Source organism: Endocarpon pusillum, assembly GCF_000464535.1.
Source record: "Endocarpon pusillum Z07020 unplaced genomic scaffold scaffold1372, whole genome shotgun sequence".
Classification (NCBI taxonomy): Eukaryota; Fungi; Ascomycota; class Eurotiomycetes; order Verrucariales; family Verrucariaceae; genus Endocarpon; species Endocarpon pusillum.
In genome coordinates, this window is record NW_006916003.1 from 155,482 (window position 1) to 173,935 (window position 18,454).

Consider the following 18,454-nt stretch of genomic DNA (forward strand, 5'->3'; position numbering starts at 1 on the left):
GCAGTCTTGAGAATGCCTCTCCGTGCAAAGATCACAAATCCCGAGGTCGGACAGTTGGGTCAACGTGCTTCTGTAAGTGCATCCATCCCGGACGAAACGGTGCAGATGTCTGACAGATCTCCAGATAGCTACTTTCAGTGATCCACCGCTACCCAAAGAATTACCGTCAGACGAGCCAGATGATGTCCTTTTCAATTCATTATATGGAGTACGAACTATCGAGCTCAACCGGCCGAAAAAGCTGAACTCACTCAACGGGTCAATGGCAAGGAAGATCGTCCCGAGATTGCGAGAGTGGGAGAAGTCACAAATGGCCAACGTGATAATCATGAGTGGAGCTGGGACAAAAGCGTTCTGCGCTGGAGGGGACGTTGCGGAACTGGCACAACAGAACAACACACCTGAAGGCCAGCGGGCTTCCAGCGACTACTTTGCGTTGGAATATCAGCTTGATCACCTCATTGCTATCTACAGCAAACCCTACATAGCAATCATGGACGGCATTACCATGGGAGGCGGCGTAGGGCTCTCCGTGCATGCGCCATTCCGAATCGCGACCGAACGCACCGTCTTCGCGATGCCCGAGACGACAATCGGCTTTTTCCCTGACGTGGGTGGGTCATTCTTCCTCCCTCGGCTCGACGGCGAGATCGGCACCCACCTTGCCCTGACCTCTGAACGTCTCCACGGCGTGCAAGCCTTCTACGCAGGAATCGCAACCCACTACATCGACAGCTCGGTCCTCACCTCCCTAACCACTCGCCTCTCGGAGCTCCAGTTCCGAGATTACGCCACGCTTCCCAGCCGACTGAAACTGGTAAACGACACCCTCTCAGAGTTCACCTCCAGCCTCCCCTCCCCCACCGACTTCTCCCCAGAAGCCAAGCACGGAAACCTAAACGGCAACCTCCGTGCCGCCATCGACCGCTGCTACGCCTACAACACTATCGAAGAGATCCTCTCCGCTCTCGAGGCAGAATCGCAATCCACCTCTCCCACTGCCATGCCCGAATGGGCCGCCGCAACCCTCTCAACAATCAAAACCCGCAGCCCCACCAGCCTGAAAGTAACGCTACAGCAGCTCCGCCGTGGCCGGACCTGGGAAATCCGCGAAACGTTCATCCGCGAACACAAGATGGCAAGCAGATTCATGTCGCACCCGGATTTTGTGGAAGGCGTGACCGCCCGACTCATGAAGCCGCGCCGCGAACCAAAGTGGAACCCGGCGCGACTCGAAGACGTCACCGACGAGGACGTGACTTCCTTCTTCAGAGTCTCGCGGGAGGACGAGAGTAGGATTCAGCTCTTCGAGCCCTCACCATACGGTGTGGACCCCAGTTTCAAGGAGGCGCAGTATCACGATTATCCACATGCGCAGATGGCGCTGCCGAGGGAAGAGGTTATCCGAACGTGTGTTACTCAGGCGCCGAGGACTAGGAGGATGATTGTAGATGAGATGTTGAGGAGGTGGGAGCGGAAATTGGGGGTTAGCGAGAAGGTGGAGGAAGTCTTGGATCGGAAGACGGAGACGGGTGAGGATGGGATCGTAAGGTGGGTGAATTGAAGTAATGGAGAGACTGTACAAAAATCGATTCAATGCTGTGAATGGGTCTAACATTATGCTGCGGAAGTTTGGGGTAGACGCCTGTCTCTAGGTGAAGTGGTGAGGGTGCCCTGCGAGAAGAGAGCGTGTACCATAGAATTTCGAAGCTTTACCATCTCTCCAAAGAATCTATTCTTTGAACAACTTGAATGGCACCGAAACTGCCAACGGAGAAATTGCCTCTTCCGTCCGCCGTCAGCATCCTAACCAAAGGTTTTAGCACTGACGATCTTGCTTTTTACTTGTTCTGTATAAATGAGTGACGAATTCATCTAGGCGGCCTGCCTCCGAGTTCGTTAAGGAGAACAATCCCTACCACCTCGCGAAGCAGCACGTTCAGTGTCCAATGCCAGTACAGATATCATTCCATCACCTCGATTAACTCGTCAAGCCGTTCGCGCACCCGCGCACAACCCCACCGTTCAGCCGGCGAGGTGGCAACCATGTTACGGATGCAGTCTTCCACGCAGTCGCCCACTGTATCGAATTCAGCTCTGTCGTGTACTTGATTCTTAATCCGACAAGATTCACCACGAGGATCGATCTTCTTTGCAAAGTGTGGTGGCAGGGTTGCTTTCTTGGCGAGGTCGGTTAGCAGCATGTGGCGCTCCATTTTAGTGTTCATTCTCCAAAGCAACTCGAATAGCAGGATGCCGAGAGCGAAGACGTCGATTTTTTCATCAATAGCATGGCTGTAGTCTTGACGGGCAGCTATGGTGGGAGGACGGTAGAATTCTGTCCCGACCGCTTTCGAGGTGTGTTTGGAAGTCGGCACACTTTCTTCATCACTTAGACGACTGATGTCAGCGACGAGCCCAAAATCCCCCAGCCGAGGATTGAGGTATCGCTTGGTCTGTGATTGTTCGCAATCGGTGCAGCTGACCTCCACGCAACCTGGACGTTGGTCGTACTCGTTATGCTCGGACAGGAAGATGTTGCCAGGCTTGATGTCTCGATGGATAATACCTTGCGAATGCAAATTTTCGACTCCAGAGAGTATGGCACGGATTACACGCAAGGAAGGTTTCAGGTGAAAGCAGTGTCGAGGAGGACTTGGACAGGATGACGTTTCTGAATGTGCGAGGTAGGTGGAGAGGCTGAGTGGATGTAAAGACATCTGTATATGCAGCACCATTTTCATTTGTCCCAACTCATCGTTTTTCTTGGATTTGCTAGACCGCGCTTCGCAATTACCATCAGTGAAAATATCTGTCTCATTGCTCGTTGACGGTGGACGGCAATCATGATCGTGCGACCTGGACTGATGTTGGGACTGTTGGGCAGGCAACTGTTGTTCAGATGGAGTATACTGACTCAAAGTTCCACTGTCCCTACTAAAGACAATGCCCATTGAATCGTCAAACGCTCCGTTTCGCATATCTGGACAGTCCCGAGGACTATCTTTCGTGAATACAATATCAGTATTATCCTCATCCTGCCGCTTATCATTTCCAAGATTTGATACGTATGTTGAAGCAGCATTGTCCTTAAGATACAGCTGATGAGGTCTCCGGACTGCAGTGGGGGTGTTTGTGGATTCATCAGCGCCTTCGATCCATGCAGAGTAATATCGAACGATATTCGCGTGCTCAAGTCGTGCCAATGTTCGAATCTCCTTCAAAAGAGCTTCAACCTCCTTCGCTCCACTTGTCTGCCACTGTTTCATGCGTCTAGGATCTAGCGGGATCTTTTTCACGGCGTAGTCCTGGTTGTCGACGAAGTTTTTGACATGGTAAACAGTCCCGAATCCTCCTTTGCCCAGTCTTTTCAGCTCACAAAACTCGGCCTTGTATCTACTGCACCCAGCGGCTGCTGGGGGGAGAGACAATTGCATGCTGGCGTCTGGCGAAGGGACGACCAGGCTTCGAGTCATAGCATCCATCATCCCTCGATATTGATTAGTGTCGACGAGCTGGCCCGGGAGATACTTGGAGCTTAGAACACTAAGAAACTCCTGTCGAGGACGTGAAGGATGGCGTACCAACACCTTATTATCCTCGCTAGTCGGCCTGCCTCGTCTAGAGTTATCTTGATGTGATAGGCTCTCATTAAATGCCTGAAGTCCCAGGTTATCCACACCAGCAAGGTACTGTTGCCTCAATTGTCTCCAGTCCTCTTCGTGTACGCAGTCTGCAATGATGCCGTGGGAAGCCAGGACTGTGCTCGCCCCTTGATACATGACAGCTCCAAGCGCTCTTGCTTCTGGTGATTCACGGTGGAATCTATTAGTGCCCCGTACATGGTTGAGATGCTCAGCAGCCTTGACATTATAAGCAAATTCCAACAGCGAGGAAGTGAGTAAGGTTGCATGTTGTTCGGCTGTATCCGGCAGCCAGTCATTGGAAGCGGGAGACTCATCATTTCCGGCAACAGATTCAGAAGCCGTCTCCTCGCCTTGCCACGAGATTTCCATGTCTCTGTTATGGTGTGGTTGGGTGCGGGCCTTTTAGTAGTTCTCTTGCTGGATATACCATGCGAACACTGCTTCTCAGAATCTGATGATGAGGCTGAAGTTGAGTCATCATTGGGAGGACGGAACAGAGACATCAACGCTGAACAGTACTACCAAACAATAGAAACATCACACGCCTTGGACGATGCTAAAGTCGAACAAGCAGCTCGAGCATATCTTGACCGTCATGAGTACTCCGGCTGAAAGGTAAAGGACACCTTTTCTCGGCTCTCCGAAACAGAGGAGCTTCTAAGTAGTCAGGTCGGTAGTCGAGGCTGCGGCACCTTGTCAAACTTCATATTGCCGTGAGTGATCCTCAACGTTCTTGAGTAGCAAAAGCCTCAGGTGCTGCTACTTATGTGGTGCTACTAGTATGTCAGGCTGTTGCCTTGCTGCTTGCGACGCTTGGCAGGCACTTCGAGGGTTCTAGCTGCTTCTTTCTGTCTCCAGCGTAAAGAAAGAACAAAGGACGCAGTGTTCATATCCTGGAAGCTTGGCGTTAGTGCCATGCACTGTCCTCACCACTGGCACTACTAATTAGTAGTCCTGTAACTTGTTGTGACCACTGACCAGATCGCCAACCTAGTACTAGCCGCTGTACTACGTAGTACTTATCAAGATTCGTACGTAGTACTGCTTCGCGAGACTTACTGGACCCATTCAGGACATTGTTATTAACGTACCCACAAAGCATAGTTCTTGGTTGATCCACCCCTTTGATTCTCTCTAACCTAGTGTCTAATCTACACCAGAATGCGAAAGTCCTTATGCGTCCACTTCTCCGTGTAGGTTACCCTCTTCTTTTTCGGTTGAATGATGGGCTTCCTTGCTTCGGTCTTGCCACTTACCAGTAAATGACGGAATCGATCGTGGAGTAGATTACCTTCAGGCTTCAGTCGTCGTAGCGATTCTTGAAGCTCATCAGGAAGGACGACTTCGAGATTCTTCTCTGGTATAGAAACATTTCGTAACCTTTTCCGCCTAAGCATCAATTCGTCCCACCCATCCGATGAGACATTCCCGTCTTCCGCTACTGCCGTCTCATCACTTGTGCTGGCCGGTCCTCCATGCGTATTCTTGGCTAGCTGCTCAAGTTCCCGCGCCTGTTTCCTCCTGTCTGCCATTTTGGCTTGATGCAGAGCTTGCCGCTCGGCTTCCTTTCGCCGCTTGATCTTATTCCGCTGTGCCTGGGTCTTTCGTTCAGGTCTTCTTTTCTTGAGCAACTCCGGGCTTTCGAACTCGCTTTCAAACCCTTCCCAAGCACTTTCATCATTGGTGCGAGCACTTGATGCATCGTCCGAGGCAATTGCAGCAATTCTTGCTGCACGTTCTGCTTCTAATTGTTCCTCACGGAGTCGTTGCTTCTCCGCTTCGACCATCTTTTGCCCTTCTTGATTGAGCAGGTCATCCCAATCTGCAAATGATGGATTATAGCTCGTGCCAGCAGCCGGTGTCTTGATTGCCTTGACGGCTTTGCCACTTGCCGTCATTGCTATTGGCGGTTGACGGATTGTAGAGGGGGGTACTTTCGCTTTCGGCTGTTCTAGGTAGTCGAACGCAGCGCCGTCCTTTGTCATACTATCACAAGACCACAGATCTACCTTCATATCCGCACCATGGTCAAGCCGCCTGGACGCCAGGAGGTTACTCTCGTTTAAGGAGTCTTTCAGACGTTGCAACTCCTTACCACTCACCCAATCCTTCTTCTGCTTCTTACTTGACGGTCCCGTAATCCCTTCCGTGATCTTGGAATTTGGTCTTTTCCGAGTGTCGACTACTGGTATCACTGAACGCTGTGCCAATATCTGATCCGCCCTCAGTGGTTTGTGGCTCTTCTGGTAATTCTTTCGAACAGTTTGGGATCCACATGTGTCGACAGTAAAAATGTCTGCGGACGGTTTCTCAGCAACAGGGCCACTGGCTTCGTTAGCATGCGCAGATGTGGGCGAATCTAGGTGAGCTACCCCGTAATGATCTCATCTCGAAGCTGCTCGAGCCCCTCTTGGACGTCGGAAATGTCGACATTCTTCCTCCAAGCTTTCTTGCCTTTCCTCGAAGATTGTTTGTGCTGCTGTGGTGCACTGTGCGTATGATACATGATTCGAGTTGGAGTTTAAGGGAAAGAATTCGTGTGGAAGCTTTCTCATTCAGAAAATTGTGGATCGATTAGCGGAGCTTCTCCGCTATCTTGGCATTCCTCTCTCTTTTACTATTGGTAGTATTCAGGTTGCACAAACTTCTAACTACACGCATTGTCATTTTGATCCTCTTGTGGTAGGGTTCTAAATACTCGAGCAAAATCAAATGGACACTGTATGAAGCCACGGACTCTTCAGTCCTTCAGTATCCAGCAAGAAGACTATTGACCATTTACGCACAAGCTAAAAAGTTGCAGTTGCATGATTCTGAGGCTTAAAGAGAGGTAAAATAGTTGTTGGAGAAGGTTCGCAGTAATATGATAATGATTAATGAGCGTAGGTGCTATACAGAATGTGTTTGTCCCAAGGACCTATCATACAAAGCGTTGAAGATCACAGAGACAGACCATCGAACACAATCAGAGCAGCGTCGTTTAGTGTCAGCTGCATTGTATCCCGACTCATGCCCGCATAGCCGCCGAGGAACCGCCGTACAACCACCGCCGTACTCATGCTTAGTAGTGAGATTCGATGCAGCTCTTGTAGTCTGACTCCTTGCAGCAGAAGTAAGAGTTCTTGCCATCATCCTCGCAGTAATCATGCTCCTGGTCTGTGGGGGAAGTCTGATCAGCAACCAGGCCATATTCAGAAGCAGGGAAATTCTACATACCATATCCGCAGTACTCATACTTGCTCTTGGCGCAGTATGGCTTCTCATCGTCTTTGGGGCACTTCTTGTATTGGAAGGGAGGGTATCCGCATTTCCCCTTGTTGGGCTTCTTCAATTGGCCTGGTGGGCACTGGCATTCTTTTCCAGCACCGTTGTACACCTCGCCGCTGAGTTTGCAGGCTGGGGTCTTTGGGTCGGATTCGGTGGGCATGGCGGAAACGCTGGCAACGATGGCGAAGCCAAGGGTGAGGAGGTTATAGATCTGCATGATGGTGGAGTTTTGAAGACGAGGAGGTCTGTTGAAATGAAGCTTTGAGTATTGGAAGTGCTCTGGTGTGAATGAAGATGTTGATGAAAACTCACTTTGGGGGAGGAGACGGAGCTCTCTTATATACCTTGAATCTACGATTCAAGATCTGCCAAGGAGTTGAATCATGACTCCACTCGTCGTTGCCATTCGTCCATGGAGAAGCAGAAACTGCAAGGCAAGATGCGGCGACCTCCATCTAGTGGGGTTCCCATGATTTCCATCGAGACCGCCGGTTCTCGCCCACACGTTAAGCCCATCGCAGCAAGGATTAACATGTCGGAACTGTCTAGCATGAAATCATTAGATAATGCTCCAAAGGTGGCCGGTGGTTCATATGATGGACTCTTGTTTCTCAACCAATCAGTGAAGGTATAACTGGGAGGGATGGTGGTGTGTCTTAGAATGGGGAAGGAAGCTGCTGCCGCCAACATCCTATCCACCAAGAATTATTCGGCGTTTTATGTGCAGTCTGCAGCTTTCGGGTAGAGTTTATTAGCCTTTTAGTCTTGAAGGATGTTGGCATCTGGTCGAATGTGTTAGCAAGCTGTATCGAGAACAGTGCAGCAGATACATGCTGGTTAGGCTGTGGCCAACCCGTACGAAAAGAGCAAATTGACAGCCCTGAGATCTGCAAGACCGCCATTGGATTGGTCGATCATGTCCTTGAACCGAAGATCGTTCGTGAGGTTCCGCAAGGGTGGATCTGTACCATACCAGCACTACGTGCCTTGCAAGTTAGCCACTATATCGAGTGGTCATTCATAAGCAACAAGGCTAGCTAAGCCAATGTATACTAGTAATTGTTTCGAAAAATGGATTTCTAGGTTTGGTAAGTTGCGCCTCTTGTTGTCTCACCCCGTTTGAACTAAGCCTCAACCGTGCAATCTGGAAATCCTCAGTGCCAGCACGATAATCCTTCCTTATCACTGTTTCATTGTTTTGATGCCGCTGTGGAAGCGTTTGTGAAAAGAAACGTTTTGGGATGTTTCTAATGCTTGCCAGTGGGTGTGAACAGAATTGGAACAGAGTTGGAAGAGAACGGCCCTCGGCATCGACGCTCGCCTTGCTCATTGCTCCTCCCCTGCCCACCTCCGCGGGGCTATCCAGTACAGAGACAGATGCCATGGCTTTGGGGCCGACGATATGTCTTTGACACCGTTGTCTCCCCGAACCGATATTGTGTATCGTTAAAGTGTGGTCTCTGGGCATTTCATATTGAGTTTGATCGACTCGTGCAACACTGCGGATGCAGGATTAAGGTTCAATAATGCAGGGTTCAGGAAGAGCCTTCTCCACAAAGGGCACCAACCGGGGTATCCGGCAGCCGCACGATCTAATCTGGGCTATACGTGAATAACTTCCATGCTGCTTGTTTGCAAAAGTCGGATGATATCCCGTCAGTTCGACCTTCTAGCAACCAGCCACACCGGAGGTTTCCCATTGTAGCATAGTTAGCAGGCGACTACCACATGCACACAGTATATATCCCGATGTCATCTGTTGGTTTGCCCTGATCGAGAAGTGGGCTGATTCTGTTGGATCGTAGGACTCGTCACAGTCGCTTTCAAAGGGTATCCGAACACGACGGCCAGATCATCACAGTACTTTGCTATATTGGTCAGAACGCTCTCGCTGCAAATATGTGGTAACAAGTGTTGCGTCTGGATCACAAGGGATACGGGTATTACTCTAATCCCGATTGGTGTCGCTGTTTCTGTTTTTGTTCTGTTTCTTCGCGTCCAGATAGCAGCATCACAACTGGTACTTTGAGGCTGCACCACAACCGGTCGCAAGGTTGACCAGTCTTCTGCAACGAGCTCTACGCCCGGACCATCCTAGGCAGAACCGTTGTGTCCCTGCATTTGCAGCGTCCCAAACAATCCTGTTTTGGGACCAGAACTCTGGGCCGAGATGGCCCACCAGTGTAGCAAGAGAAGCCAGGCCAAGTGAAGGTCAACGAATAGATTTCCATATTCTGCCGTCACAATCGGCCTCAATTCGTTCATGTTCGATGGGCGAGGCTGTACATAGTAAGCCACAAACCATGTGAGACCTAAGAATAATCCTGTCCCCTCGGAATCATGAATATTCAATTCAAGCGCCATAGGATACTTTATCTCTCGGCATAGAAGGCACGTGGAGCATTCGAAAATTGCCAGTGGCAGCAAATCCGACAGGACCCTAGAGGAATCAGAGAAGTCAATGCATAACACAAGCGGAACTCTATTATACAGGCCGCAGGAGCTGATCATACTAGCAACCATTGAACTTACTCGAATCGCGTATGAAACAACTACATGTTTTGCGTTGGTCAGACCGTATGGGCATCGAACTGGCTCTGTTCTCCCACTGATTGTACCATGGTTGCCTCGACTCACTTGACATCGAAGAGAACCCGCAGCCCTGGCAGGCGGATCCGAAGCAACCACTCAGATGACAACGTGAAGCAATCCATATGAGCTTCGGTGCATATCCAACAGATCGAAAGATACGTCGCTTGGAGATAAGTTTCTTGTTGGAATCTCCCGATTGGATGGCATTGTTGCACAGCATGCCCTGCCCACCTGACATCTGCAGACTTTGGCAGCAGCCACGGTTGGGGGCAATACCAATTCTGTCTCCTGGCATCGGATATGGTGGCGTTGACATCGGGAGGCTGCTTCTTCATTTCCAATGCGGCGTTAGTGCATATTGAGAGATGGATACTCCTTCCCCAGGCTAACTCAGCCGCATTGAAGGGAGATCGACAAGAGAAAGCAGGGTTCGCGAACCACTCCGGACCGGATGCTGGGCCGAGTGGCCATGTGATGACTACATGTCGAGAATCCGCATCCGGGTACAGAGAGAACGATCGGAAATAAACACTGCATAGCCACATACCTGAAATGCGTGAAGCATCGCACAGCAGGTCCTTTGAAGCATGAGCATTCTGCAGCATATTGACACTTACTAAGAACTTCCCTCCTGTGCGTGGCTGCTGGAAGTGTACACGTAACCCCCAGCCTTGGGTTGTCAGACCACCCGATGACATGCTCGGCGTATTTGATTGGTTTCTCTCATTGCAGGGTTGCCGTCAAGTATACTACGTACATCTCATATATTGTGACCCCGGGCAATAACAACTAAAGCCCAGAAGAAGAATTAAGCATTCCCGGCCTTTGCTAAACGTGAGTCGGATAGATACAATGCGCCTGGTACTGGGCAACAACTGATATGCGGCTTGTTCTCGTTGGGGTTAGCAAGCTAATCCTTGCGCCGCATTGAAAGGAAGCTCCGAAGTGAATATGCGCTAAAGAAGGGTCAGTAGAATCGTTCTCGCCCAGGAAAGACTCTGCATGCCGCTGCTATTTTCTCGGAACTGGTACTTAAATAAAGCCTACCAGAACCGGTTTTTTTATCGGCTTGAATAGTCATCTGGCCTCCGTCACGTGGTCCAGCGAAACGAGCCACTCTCCATGGATACAACGATTATGTACCTAGGCTTTCCACACAGATCCAGGCCACCACTCATTTTCTCGATTCGTCGGCTGGAACACTGATCTCGCTTGCATTACACTGTGCCTGGGTCAAGATCGCCATGTCCCGCCCACCCCCCTGGACATCAAGGTCCGCAGTTACTGCTCCTGCCTCGCTTCACCACCGAGATCCTGGATCCCCTCTTCCTTGCCAGCAACACTATCTGGGCCTTTGGGATTCTCATATCTGCTCAGTGCGTTCTCGATCTTGTTGTATGCTACAGAGAAGATCGGATACAGAACTGTGTATTGGTCAGGCAAGCGGTATGTCTGTAGTGACTGTCAGAGCACTCACATGGTCGCAGGTCATACCTGTTATCATCGGGACTATACGGTAGATCAATGTCAGTACTAAATTCCATAGCGGGAGGGTTCGAGAATCCCTCTGCCGCCATTCCCCATTTGAGCTCGTCGAAAAAGGCAGTAATGGGTTTCTGGGCCCCACTCCCCTTTCTTAGAACTCACTGCGGAGTAGAAGTGCGTACCTGTACTGCTCTGCATCTGCAAGACACCATCAGCGTCACGCTCTCTTCTAACCGGACTGAAAGCAGCTCACGATAAGACGGCGTCATCACAGTAGCCTTATGACGGTTGATAGCATAATACCAAAAGAACCGCCGAACCTTCTCATACACCTCCCTTGGGCCCATTTTGTCCCTCCACTCATGCACCAGCCGCTCCCACATCCCCCAGGGTCCCAATTTCTGAACTTTCCTCAACCGCCCGAACACACAGAGCTCATCATACGTCATCCCCATATCCACTTCGTCGGACTGCACATAGTCTCCCGTGATGGGTTCCAGCTCAGCAGTCGGTGTCGCACTGATGAAGTCATCGAGGATGGGAAGGTTGAAGTTCGTGGCTGCCCACCTGATGAAGGCTTTTAGGTCTGTCTTGGAAATCCCGCCGATCGGGTTGATGTCGGCGCTCGAGCAGTCGTATTTGGTGAGGTAGCCTCGGAGGAGTTCGTCGACGTTGGCGGAGCCGAGCACGAGGAGCGAGCCGCCGGATGGTCGGTTGCGTACGGTTGGGAGGAGTTGGGCGAATAGGTAGGCGATTACCATGCGAAGTCGGGCTTGGATGCTGGTGATTAGGTGAGCGAGGGTTTTGTCAAGTAATGATTGGCAGTTGGGAGGTACTGACTTCTGGAGAGCCAGGTTCGAAGCATTGTCACCGCCGCTGATATATTTGTTAGTCTGTCCACCATTCTCGCGGAACTGTGTTCGGTACTTACTGAACCCGAAACCTAGGCACGAAACTATAGGAAGGAGATTCTGTCAGCATGGATATACGCACTTAAGTAGAACTGCCCTACTTCGTCACGGCTGTGAAGAGCTTCGTCATAGCGCTTACGACTGAATCGATATTGAGATCGGTGTGGTAAGCTGTGCTTGTCAACAATCGTGCTTATGTATCTATCTCGATATCCTACCTCCGATGGCTTTTGAAAGGTTCCGAGCTCTACTTCGAGTTTCTCCAGATGAGTTCGTGCTACCCATGAAACAGGTATGGAAAATCCGGTTGCACAAGTCCTGAGGGTTTTCTGGAGAGTAAGTCTCCTCGGCGCAGACAGCCCTGACGTCTTTGATGACTTGCTCGTCACCAGCTTTGCAGGCCTCAACGACCAGTCTGCACATCGAGTATACGATGACCGCAGTGGCACAACTATCTATCCCACCAGAGAGAGGCTATAGGCTCAGTTAGTTGTTCTGGTATTGCGGAAGCCGCTTCAGCAGACTTACGACGAAGAACCCAGCTTGGCGACTGCGTCGAAGATAATCCCACTGCTCAGTATTAGTAAGATAATGCTGGAGTAAACCTTTCGAATGGAGGCACAACTCACTAACCAACATGCGGGTCCATATGCGATTTCTGCTTCCGGTGCATGAAAGGATGGCGCTCGTGCTTCTGACGGCTTTATCTTTGTGTCTAGGACACTGCCCTCTGCCGAAAGGCCGAAGTCGACCTCGATACGTTGGTACGAGCGTGCCTGCAACGCCTGAAGCCCTCTTGATGGCGCGCAGCGGAAACTTCTGACGTCCTCCAGGTCGAGTGTTGCCGTGATGACTTCCACATCGTTCAAGCTGAATTGCGAACCTTGTGCGACTATAATGCCATTGATGACAATCATAGCAGAACCATCGTAGTACAGTCGATCGCCATCGCAACCCTGTTGGTTTGCATACAGGTAGATTCCCCCAGCTTTGCGCGTTGCCTCTAGGATCAGATCATAGCGAGTGTTGAGCTTCCTCAGTTCATGGTGGCTGCCGCTAGAGTTCGTGAAAATCTCGACACCGTTGAGGCTCATTGCGGAATGCGGAGCGCTGGGCGTAAAGAGTTCTTCGCAGCTCTCGCATCCGAGACAAGTGTCTCTTGTTGAGATGACAGCATCGCCAATTGGAACCTTGACCTTGCCCACAATGTCTTGAATGATGCGTGGAAGGTAGTATTCCTCAACGTGTCCTTCACGAGACCATGGAGTGAAGTAGCGCATCTCTCTGCCTGAAAGTAAGCTTCATATTAATGTTGGTGGTACATTGGAGAAGGCAGTCACCTATAGTTCCCGTCATTTGCTAACCAGAGCTTGGGTCTGATTAGCAGTATTTGTCCATTGAAGCAGACAATTCTTATGGACAGCGTGATTCAGCTTGTTATCGAGCAGAACTGAGGCCGTATAACACACCTGGAGTTATACTGCATTTCATCAGCCCCAACACTTGAGAATCCCGCATTACGCGAAACTTTTCAACTTACTCTAACATTGCGATGTACAACTGGTGCACCTACGACGTGACAAAGGGAGGGGGTCAACCACCGTCACTAGACCTCGTGATATCGGCCAAGTAACGAGAAGCTCACCTATATCCAAGATGATATCTCGACAGCCCGGATTCTTCAGTATTCGCGCAATCATCTCCCATGAATGTAAGAAGGTGTCTGCCTCCAGAAAGTGATCAAGACAGCCATAGCCGGTGATTTCTAATTCCGGGCCCACACGCAAGGTAGCCTTGGCTTCCTTTGCCTTCTTGATGCTCAAGAGAATTCTTTCCAGGTTACCCTCAAAATCCAAGGCCCACTGGTTGAGCTGGCAGGTTGCCAGGGTGGTTACTGATAGACAAATTAGTGACATACGCCCTCATTTGTACAACCAGGCTGCTGGCGGGCGGAGCTTACGGTGTCCCATTGTAATCACCAAAGCATCGAATCATGCGATTGCAAAGCTACACTTGGCCTGCATCCAGGAAAGCAAGAAATGGGTGATGAAGGATGACACAAGTACAACTTAATACTAGTAGCTACTTAGTACCGTAGCCGTCCGTTTGATACAGGTGGCTTGGCGTTACACAGGTAGTACAGTACGAACGTTGTAAACATCTTTGCTGTTCAAGTTGTATGATGCACATAACTATAATTGGCTGGGTACCCGATGTAGACGCCGTTAACGCGCGTCCCAATGATGTATCAACGGTTTCATTGGTATAGTGGGCCTGAACTAGCCATAAAGTGGTCATCCAATGATACATTGGCACAATTTCCGCCGTAAGGTGGTGGATGCAAGACTAAGATGATGTACGAATTCTGCTACAGCGAAAGCTCAGACCTCAGGAACAACACCCCTCAGAGCCTGGCTATCTAATTATCGCAGATTTTCTCTCACATATCTGACAAGACGGGTGATACGATAGCGAACACGACCACCCAACATGAGGGACGCAGAGGCTCTTAAGAGTATGTCAGACCCCCCCAAAATCCTCTTTCGCGTCCTTCACGAAGGGGATCCAGATCTTTCTCCAACCCCAGGATTCGATGAAAATGGTGACTTGGTGTGGACTTAAATATTGGGCTGGGACAAGTTACTGGCTTTGATAAGGAGGCATGAAGGGTAGCCGATCACGTCTAATCATGGCAGGGTGCCGCGCCGGCGGATGGCCGTCCGCTGCGAGGCAAAGGGAGAAAATGGCCGGAGGCGGAGAGAGCTGGTGTGTGCAGCCGCTAGCTTTAGAGTATTGGGCAGATGGTCATATTGTAGTATGGATTTGTCTGAACAGACAAGTCTGTAGAGAAGTAGCGAGATGTAGTCGGTACAAACTTCGTTGAGAACATCAATTGATTAGTCACAAAGTGTTTGCGAAATCCTCGTTTCAAACAAAATGGCAAATCCGGGATTTTTTAGAGGTTTCGCAGAGATAGAAGAGATCGTTTGTGATCAGGTCCCTTACTGTACTGGGGGACAAAGGCCTCAAGTGGAATGGGCCGCTTCTCGCATGTTATCCCGCTGGGAATCAGATCCGCTCTTAGGATCCAAAGGGGCGAATGCATTCTTAGGAGACCTCCCCCAGAAGTAGTGCAAAGTCCCAGGGCATCCACAAGAGATACTTCCACATGCCTCTCTCGCTTAGGGGTCTTCAAATATAGAGGCGTCCCTGATAATTCTTATTGTGGCCTTCTAAAAGGATGAGCTTCCGTATTCAACACAAAATCATCCAGATCTACCACCTCCGGCTCACTATATAGCAGATAGAAGTATTTCAAAGTCTCAGCCATCCAAAAAGACTCCATATTGTTTGCTTGCATGGTTTGCGTATTGGTAACGTCCTCGATGGCGGCGTACGCAATGTCTGTCCTCGCCACTCTCTGAATGTTTTCGAACATCTCCCATGCGGCATCTCGGAGGACCTCGTCACCTGTGATGCGGTAGAGCACGAAGATGGACTCAATAGCTTCGGGCCTCAGCAGAAAGCGGCGATCACCAATAGCAGAAAAGCCAGCGGGTAGGCGGAGCCTTTCCACTTTCATACGGATACGCTCATCGTAAGGCGTTGCCAGATCAAGCTCCTGCTCGTCGTGTGAATTTCGAAGCACTACCTCACTAACCCATTTTGTATGATTCCAAGGACACGCCCTTGTGCTGTTTCCACGACAGGGAACAGTGTAAAACACTTCTGCCATGATACCAGTAGCCATGCTCTCATACGCCCATATGCATCCATCCACAATTTTTTGGGCGACGTCGATGTCCTCGGAGTGGTTGAACATCTTTGCTGCAAGTGCTACCATCCCACCTGCAAAACAAGCAAGGTGCTGGCTCTGTGGCTCAAGGTGAACCGTGTTTAGCCCGTAGGCTCGGACATTGCCTGAAAGCAGAATGTCCTTGTCGGTCGTCGTCATTGGCTTGAATAGGAGGTTAGATTTTATGGTTTGCAGTGCATATGCATACATTCGCTGATATTGATCGGAGCGACCACCAAGCAACAAGTATTCCTGGATATATTAGCCGGCTTTGTGGGTATAAGCTGCAACCTCTAAGTATACCTTGGGTAGATATTCGTACAAAGAGTCGGCCATACCTCCAAGCGTGAAGAAAGTATCTCGAGAGAATTCTTGTGTCCGCGCATTTACCAACACGGGCCACATCCCAGGAAGATTCGTGCGATTCTGCTGCTTATCGAAGACGTCCGTTATGCGTTGAATGGCGTCGAAATATTTCATGTCTCCGGACAGCTGAGACAGGCGTGTAAACTCGAGGGAAAGAGATCCAATTTCAGCGACAAGAGTCCTCTCTAGGGCTTCCGCCTGAGATGTTTCCTTGTCCCCGCTCCAACGAGTAATGGGCATCCTATTCGGGGTGTCAAAAGCTGTGTAGAGCATCTCCCCCAACTCGATGGCCTTGCCCAAGAGCACAGGATATTTGCCTCCGCTTACATCGTAGGCACCTAGAAGCCCTCCGAGATAGCGTATTGTTGTTTCAAAGATATTCAGCGGCAACTGCTCAGCAATGCTGAAGTCTATATTGCGGACGGCAGCCACAGCTTCCTCAAATTCTGCCTTCATGCCCATGATCCAAAGAGTATCCAAGGTGTCTACCAGACTGGCACCCCATCCTCCAAAGGTGTTTCGGGAGCCACCAGTGACAGGAGCAACCTCATCTTTCAACCAGGCGTGCTCCTTGTAGCCATCCCAAGAATGTGTGAAGGCTTCCTTGACTGTCTGCAACCTGCGTTCTCGAATCTCTTTGGTTGTGGGATCTTCGGCTTCGAACGGAAACTGGACCTTAGGGATTGCAACAGGCTTGCTGGTGGGCAAGGAGACCAGAGAAGTGACAGGGTATTTGACGGGCTTGTTGGCCCATTTGTGACCATGAGCGCTGGCCGACGGAGTGGTCAGGACTTCCTGCGATGAGGATTGTCCAACGTCGGAGTCAACTGGGGTGCTAGGGGATAGGTGATAGAACGTTATGAGGAAGAGGGCACTCAGGACACTGTATAGCACCCATTTCCGGATCACTCTCATCCTTTCCAAAAAGACCAATGTCGAGATTGGACGCCATATCGGATTCAAAGCCTTCGTCTACGTACATTCTCAATCGTGTAAACTGAGTAGTCTGTCCTTGGCACCTCCTTTTTCGGTGGAGATCATTTATTGATGTCAATGCTTTCATTCTGGAGAATTTGAAGACAGAATAACTTAATTTAGTGTAGTCTCTTGGCATTCATCTAGCCTGAGTCGGCTAGACTTGGAGTCAATCTTCGGCTCACTCAAATACTAAACTGGGACTCTCAATGTGACAACATGTAAGATTCAAAATACCATGGAGCTTTCGGCAAATTGGAAGAAGCTGAAAGCCACCCTCAGCGTCGAAGCACCAAAGAAGACGTTACCACAACAGTCTTACCACGAGAGGAAGATTCTAAAGCGGAAACGGCCGTTAGCATCTGTATCCAGGCCAGAAAAGAAGCCTAAGACCGGTAGACCGAGTATGGATGGCGACATTGCTACCGAACGTGTTAACGAGGGGCTTTCTGAGAGGCACGTCACTCTGCTATCTAGACTGTGTGCGAGGCTAAACTGTTTCCAGCGTCGAAATTGGCAAATATGTTGCGCTTGACTGTGAGATGGTTGGTGTTGGGCCACTGCCAGATAGAGAATCCGCACTCGCTCGAGTCAGCATTGTCAACTTCAATGGCGAACAAGTCTATGACTCTTTCGTTAAGCCGAAAGAGCTTGTCACCGACTGGAGAACGCCAGTAAGCGGAGTTTCAGCAAAAGATATGCTGGAAGCCCGCTCTTTTGAGCAAGTTCAAGCCGACGTTTCCAAAATTCTGGATGGTAACATCCTGGTCGGGCATGCGGTTCGCAATGATCTCGATGCACTTCTTCTTGGTCATCCTAAACGCGATATTCGTGACACAGCGCGCCATCCACCATTCCGCAAGTTGGCGGGTGGTGGCTCTCCAAGGCTGAAGATTCTTGCGGCGGAAATTCTAGGGATCGAAATCCAGAGTGGCGCTCATTCTTCCGTACAGGACGCCAGAGCTACCATGTTACTCTTTCGTCGAGAGAAAGAGGCGTTCGAGAGAGAGCATGCCAAGAAATGGCCTACGCAGAACGGCAGCAAATCACAAAAGCCGCGGCAGCCCAAAAAGAAGAAGAAAAAGCGTTGAGTTATATGGCCGGATGGACCTCCTGCTTTTCTGAACGTCTATTTCTGAGGTTTGGCGCCAGAGGTCCGTGGTAGCTGAGTGTGATGGAATACATACCAAAGAGAATCTCCAGGGGCATGGTTCGGACTTCAGAACTATTCCCAACCCTTTCATGTTCAATAGCATGGATAGCCCTTTCGATCAAACCTGATGCCGAAAAGTCTGCGAAGACAAACAAGGAGGTCATCGAGTCTCCAGGAGAAAATTGCACAATTCCTATTTCCTCCTCGAACACATGGTAGTCTGCAGCACCAAAATCACAAAGGAACAAGAAGTAAGTTATCA

The 18,454-nt window shown here is 50.1% G+C and overlaps 6 protein-coding genes across 6 annotated transcripts; 2 read left to right on the forward strand and 4 right to left on the reverse strand.

Annotated features, from left to right (window-relative positions):
• Positions 1–12: 12 nt before the first annotated feature.
• On the forward strand, positions 13–1,564 carry EPUS_01991 (uncharacterized protein; the record flags this gene model as incomplete). Its single annotated transcript, XM_007801823.1, has 2 exons — positions 13–72; positions 125–1,564. 2 exons carry the CDS (start codon positions 13–15, stop codon positions 1,562–1,564), a joined length of 1,500 nt encoding a protein of 499 aa, XP_007800014.1.
• Positions 1,565–1,964: 400 nt separating this feature from the next.
• On the reverse strand, positions 1,965–4,016 carry EPUS_01992 (uncharacterized protein; the record flags this gene model as incomplete). The annotated part of the gene is made up of 1 exon (XM_007801824.1): positions 1,965–4,016. The coding sequence occupies one exon, from the start codon at positions 4,014–4,016 to the stop codon at positions 1,965–1,967; it is 2,052 nt and encodes a 683-aa protein (XP_007800015.1).
• Positions 4,017–4,798: 782 nt separating this feature from the next.
• Positions 4,799–6,153, reverse strand: EPUS_01993 (uncharacterized protein; the record flags this gene model as incomplete). Its single annotated transcript, XM_007801825.1, has 2 exons — positions 4,799–5,972; positions 6,020–6,153. 2 exons carry the CDS (start codon positions 6,151–6,153, stop codon positions 4,799–4,801), a joined length of 1,308 nt encoding a protein of 435 aa, XP_007800016.1.
• A 555-nt stretch (positions 6,154–6,708) lies between these two features.
• On the reverse strand, positions 6,709–7,131 carry EPUS_01994 (uncharacterized protein; the record flags this gene model as incomplete). The annotated part of the gene is made up of 2 exons (XM_007801826.1): positions 6,709–6,803; positions 6,864–7,131. 2 exons carry the CDS (start codon positions 7,129–7,131, stop codon positions 6,709–6,711), a joined length of 363 nt encoding a protein of 120 aa, XP_007800017.1.
• A 3,656-nt stretch (positions 7,132–10,787) lies between these two features.
• On the reverse strand, positions 10,788–16,979 carry EPUS_01995 (uncharacterized protein; the record flags this gene model as incomplete). The annotated part of the gene is made up of 12 exons (XM_007801827.1): positions 10,788–10,930; positions 10,984–11,015; positions 11,174–11,189; positions 11,245–11,867; positions 11,923–11,946; positions 12,004–12,073; positions 12,121–12,376; positions 12,431–12,472; positions 12,532–13,190; positions 13,548–13,796; positions 15,197–15,950; positions 16,002–16,979. 12 exons carry the CDS (start codon positions 16,977–16,979, stop codon positions 10,788–10,790), a joined length of 3,846 nt encoding a protein of 1,281 aa, XP_007800018.1.
• A 298-nt stretch (positions 16,980–17,277) lies between these two features.
• Positions 17,278–18,130, forward strand: EPUS_01996 (uncharacterized protein; the record flags this gene model as incomplete). The annotated part of the gene is made up of 2 exons (XM_007801828.1): positions 17,278–17,393; positions 17,545–18,130. The coding sequence occupies 2 exons, from the start codon at positions 17,278–17,280 to the stop codon at positions 18,128–18,130; spliced, it is 702 nt and encodes a 233-aa protein (XP_007800019.1).
• Between the last annotated feature and the right edge of the window lie 324 nt (positions 18,131–18,454).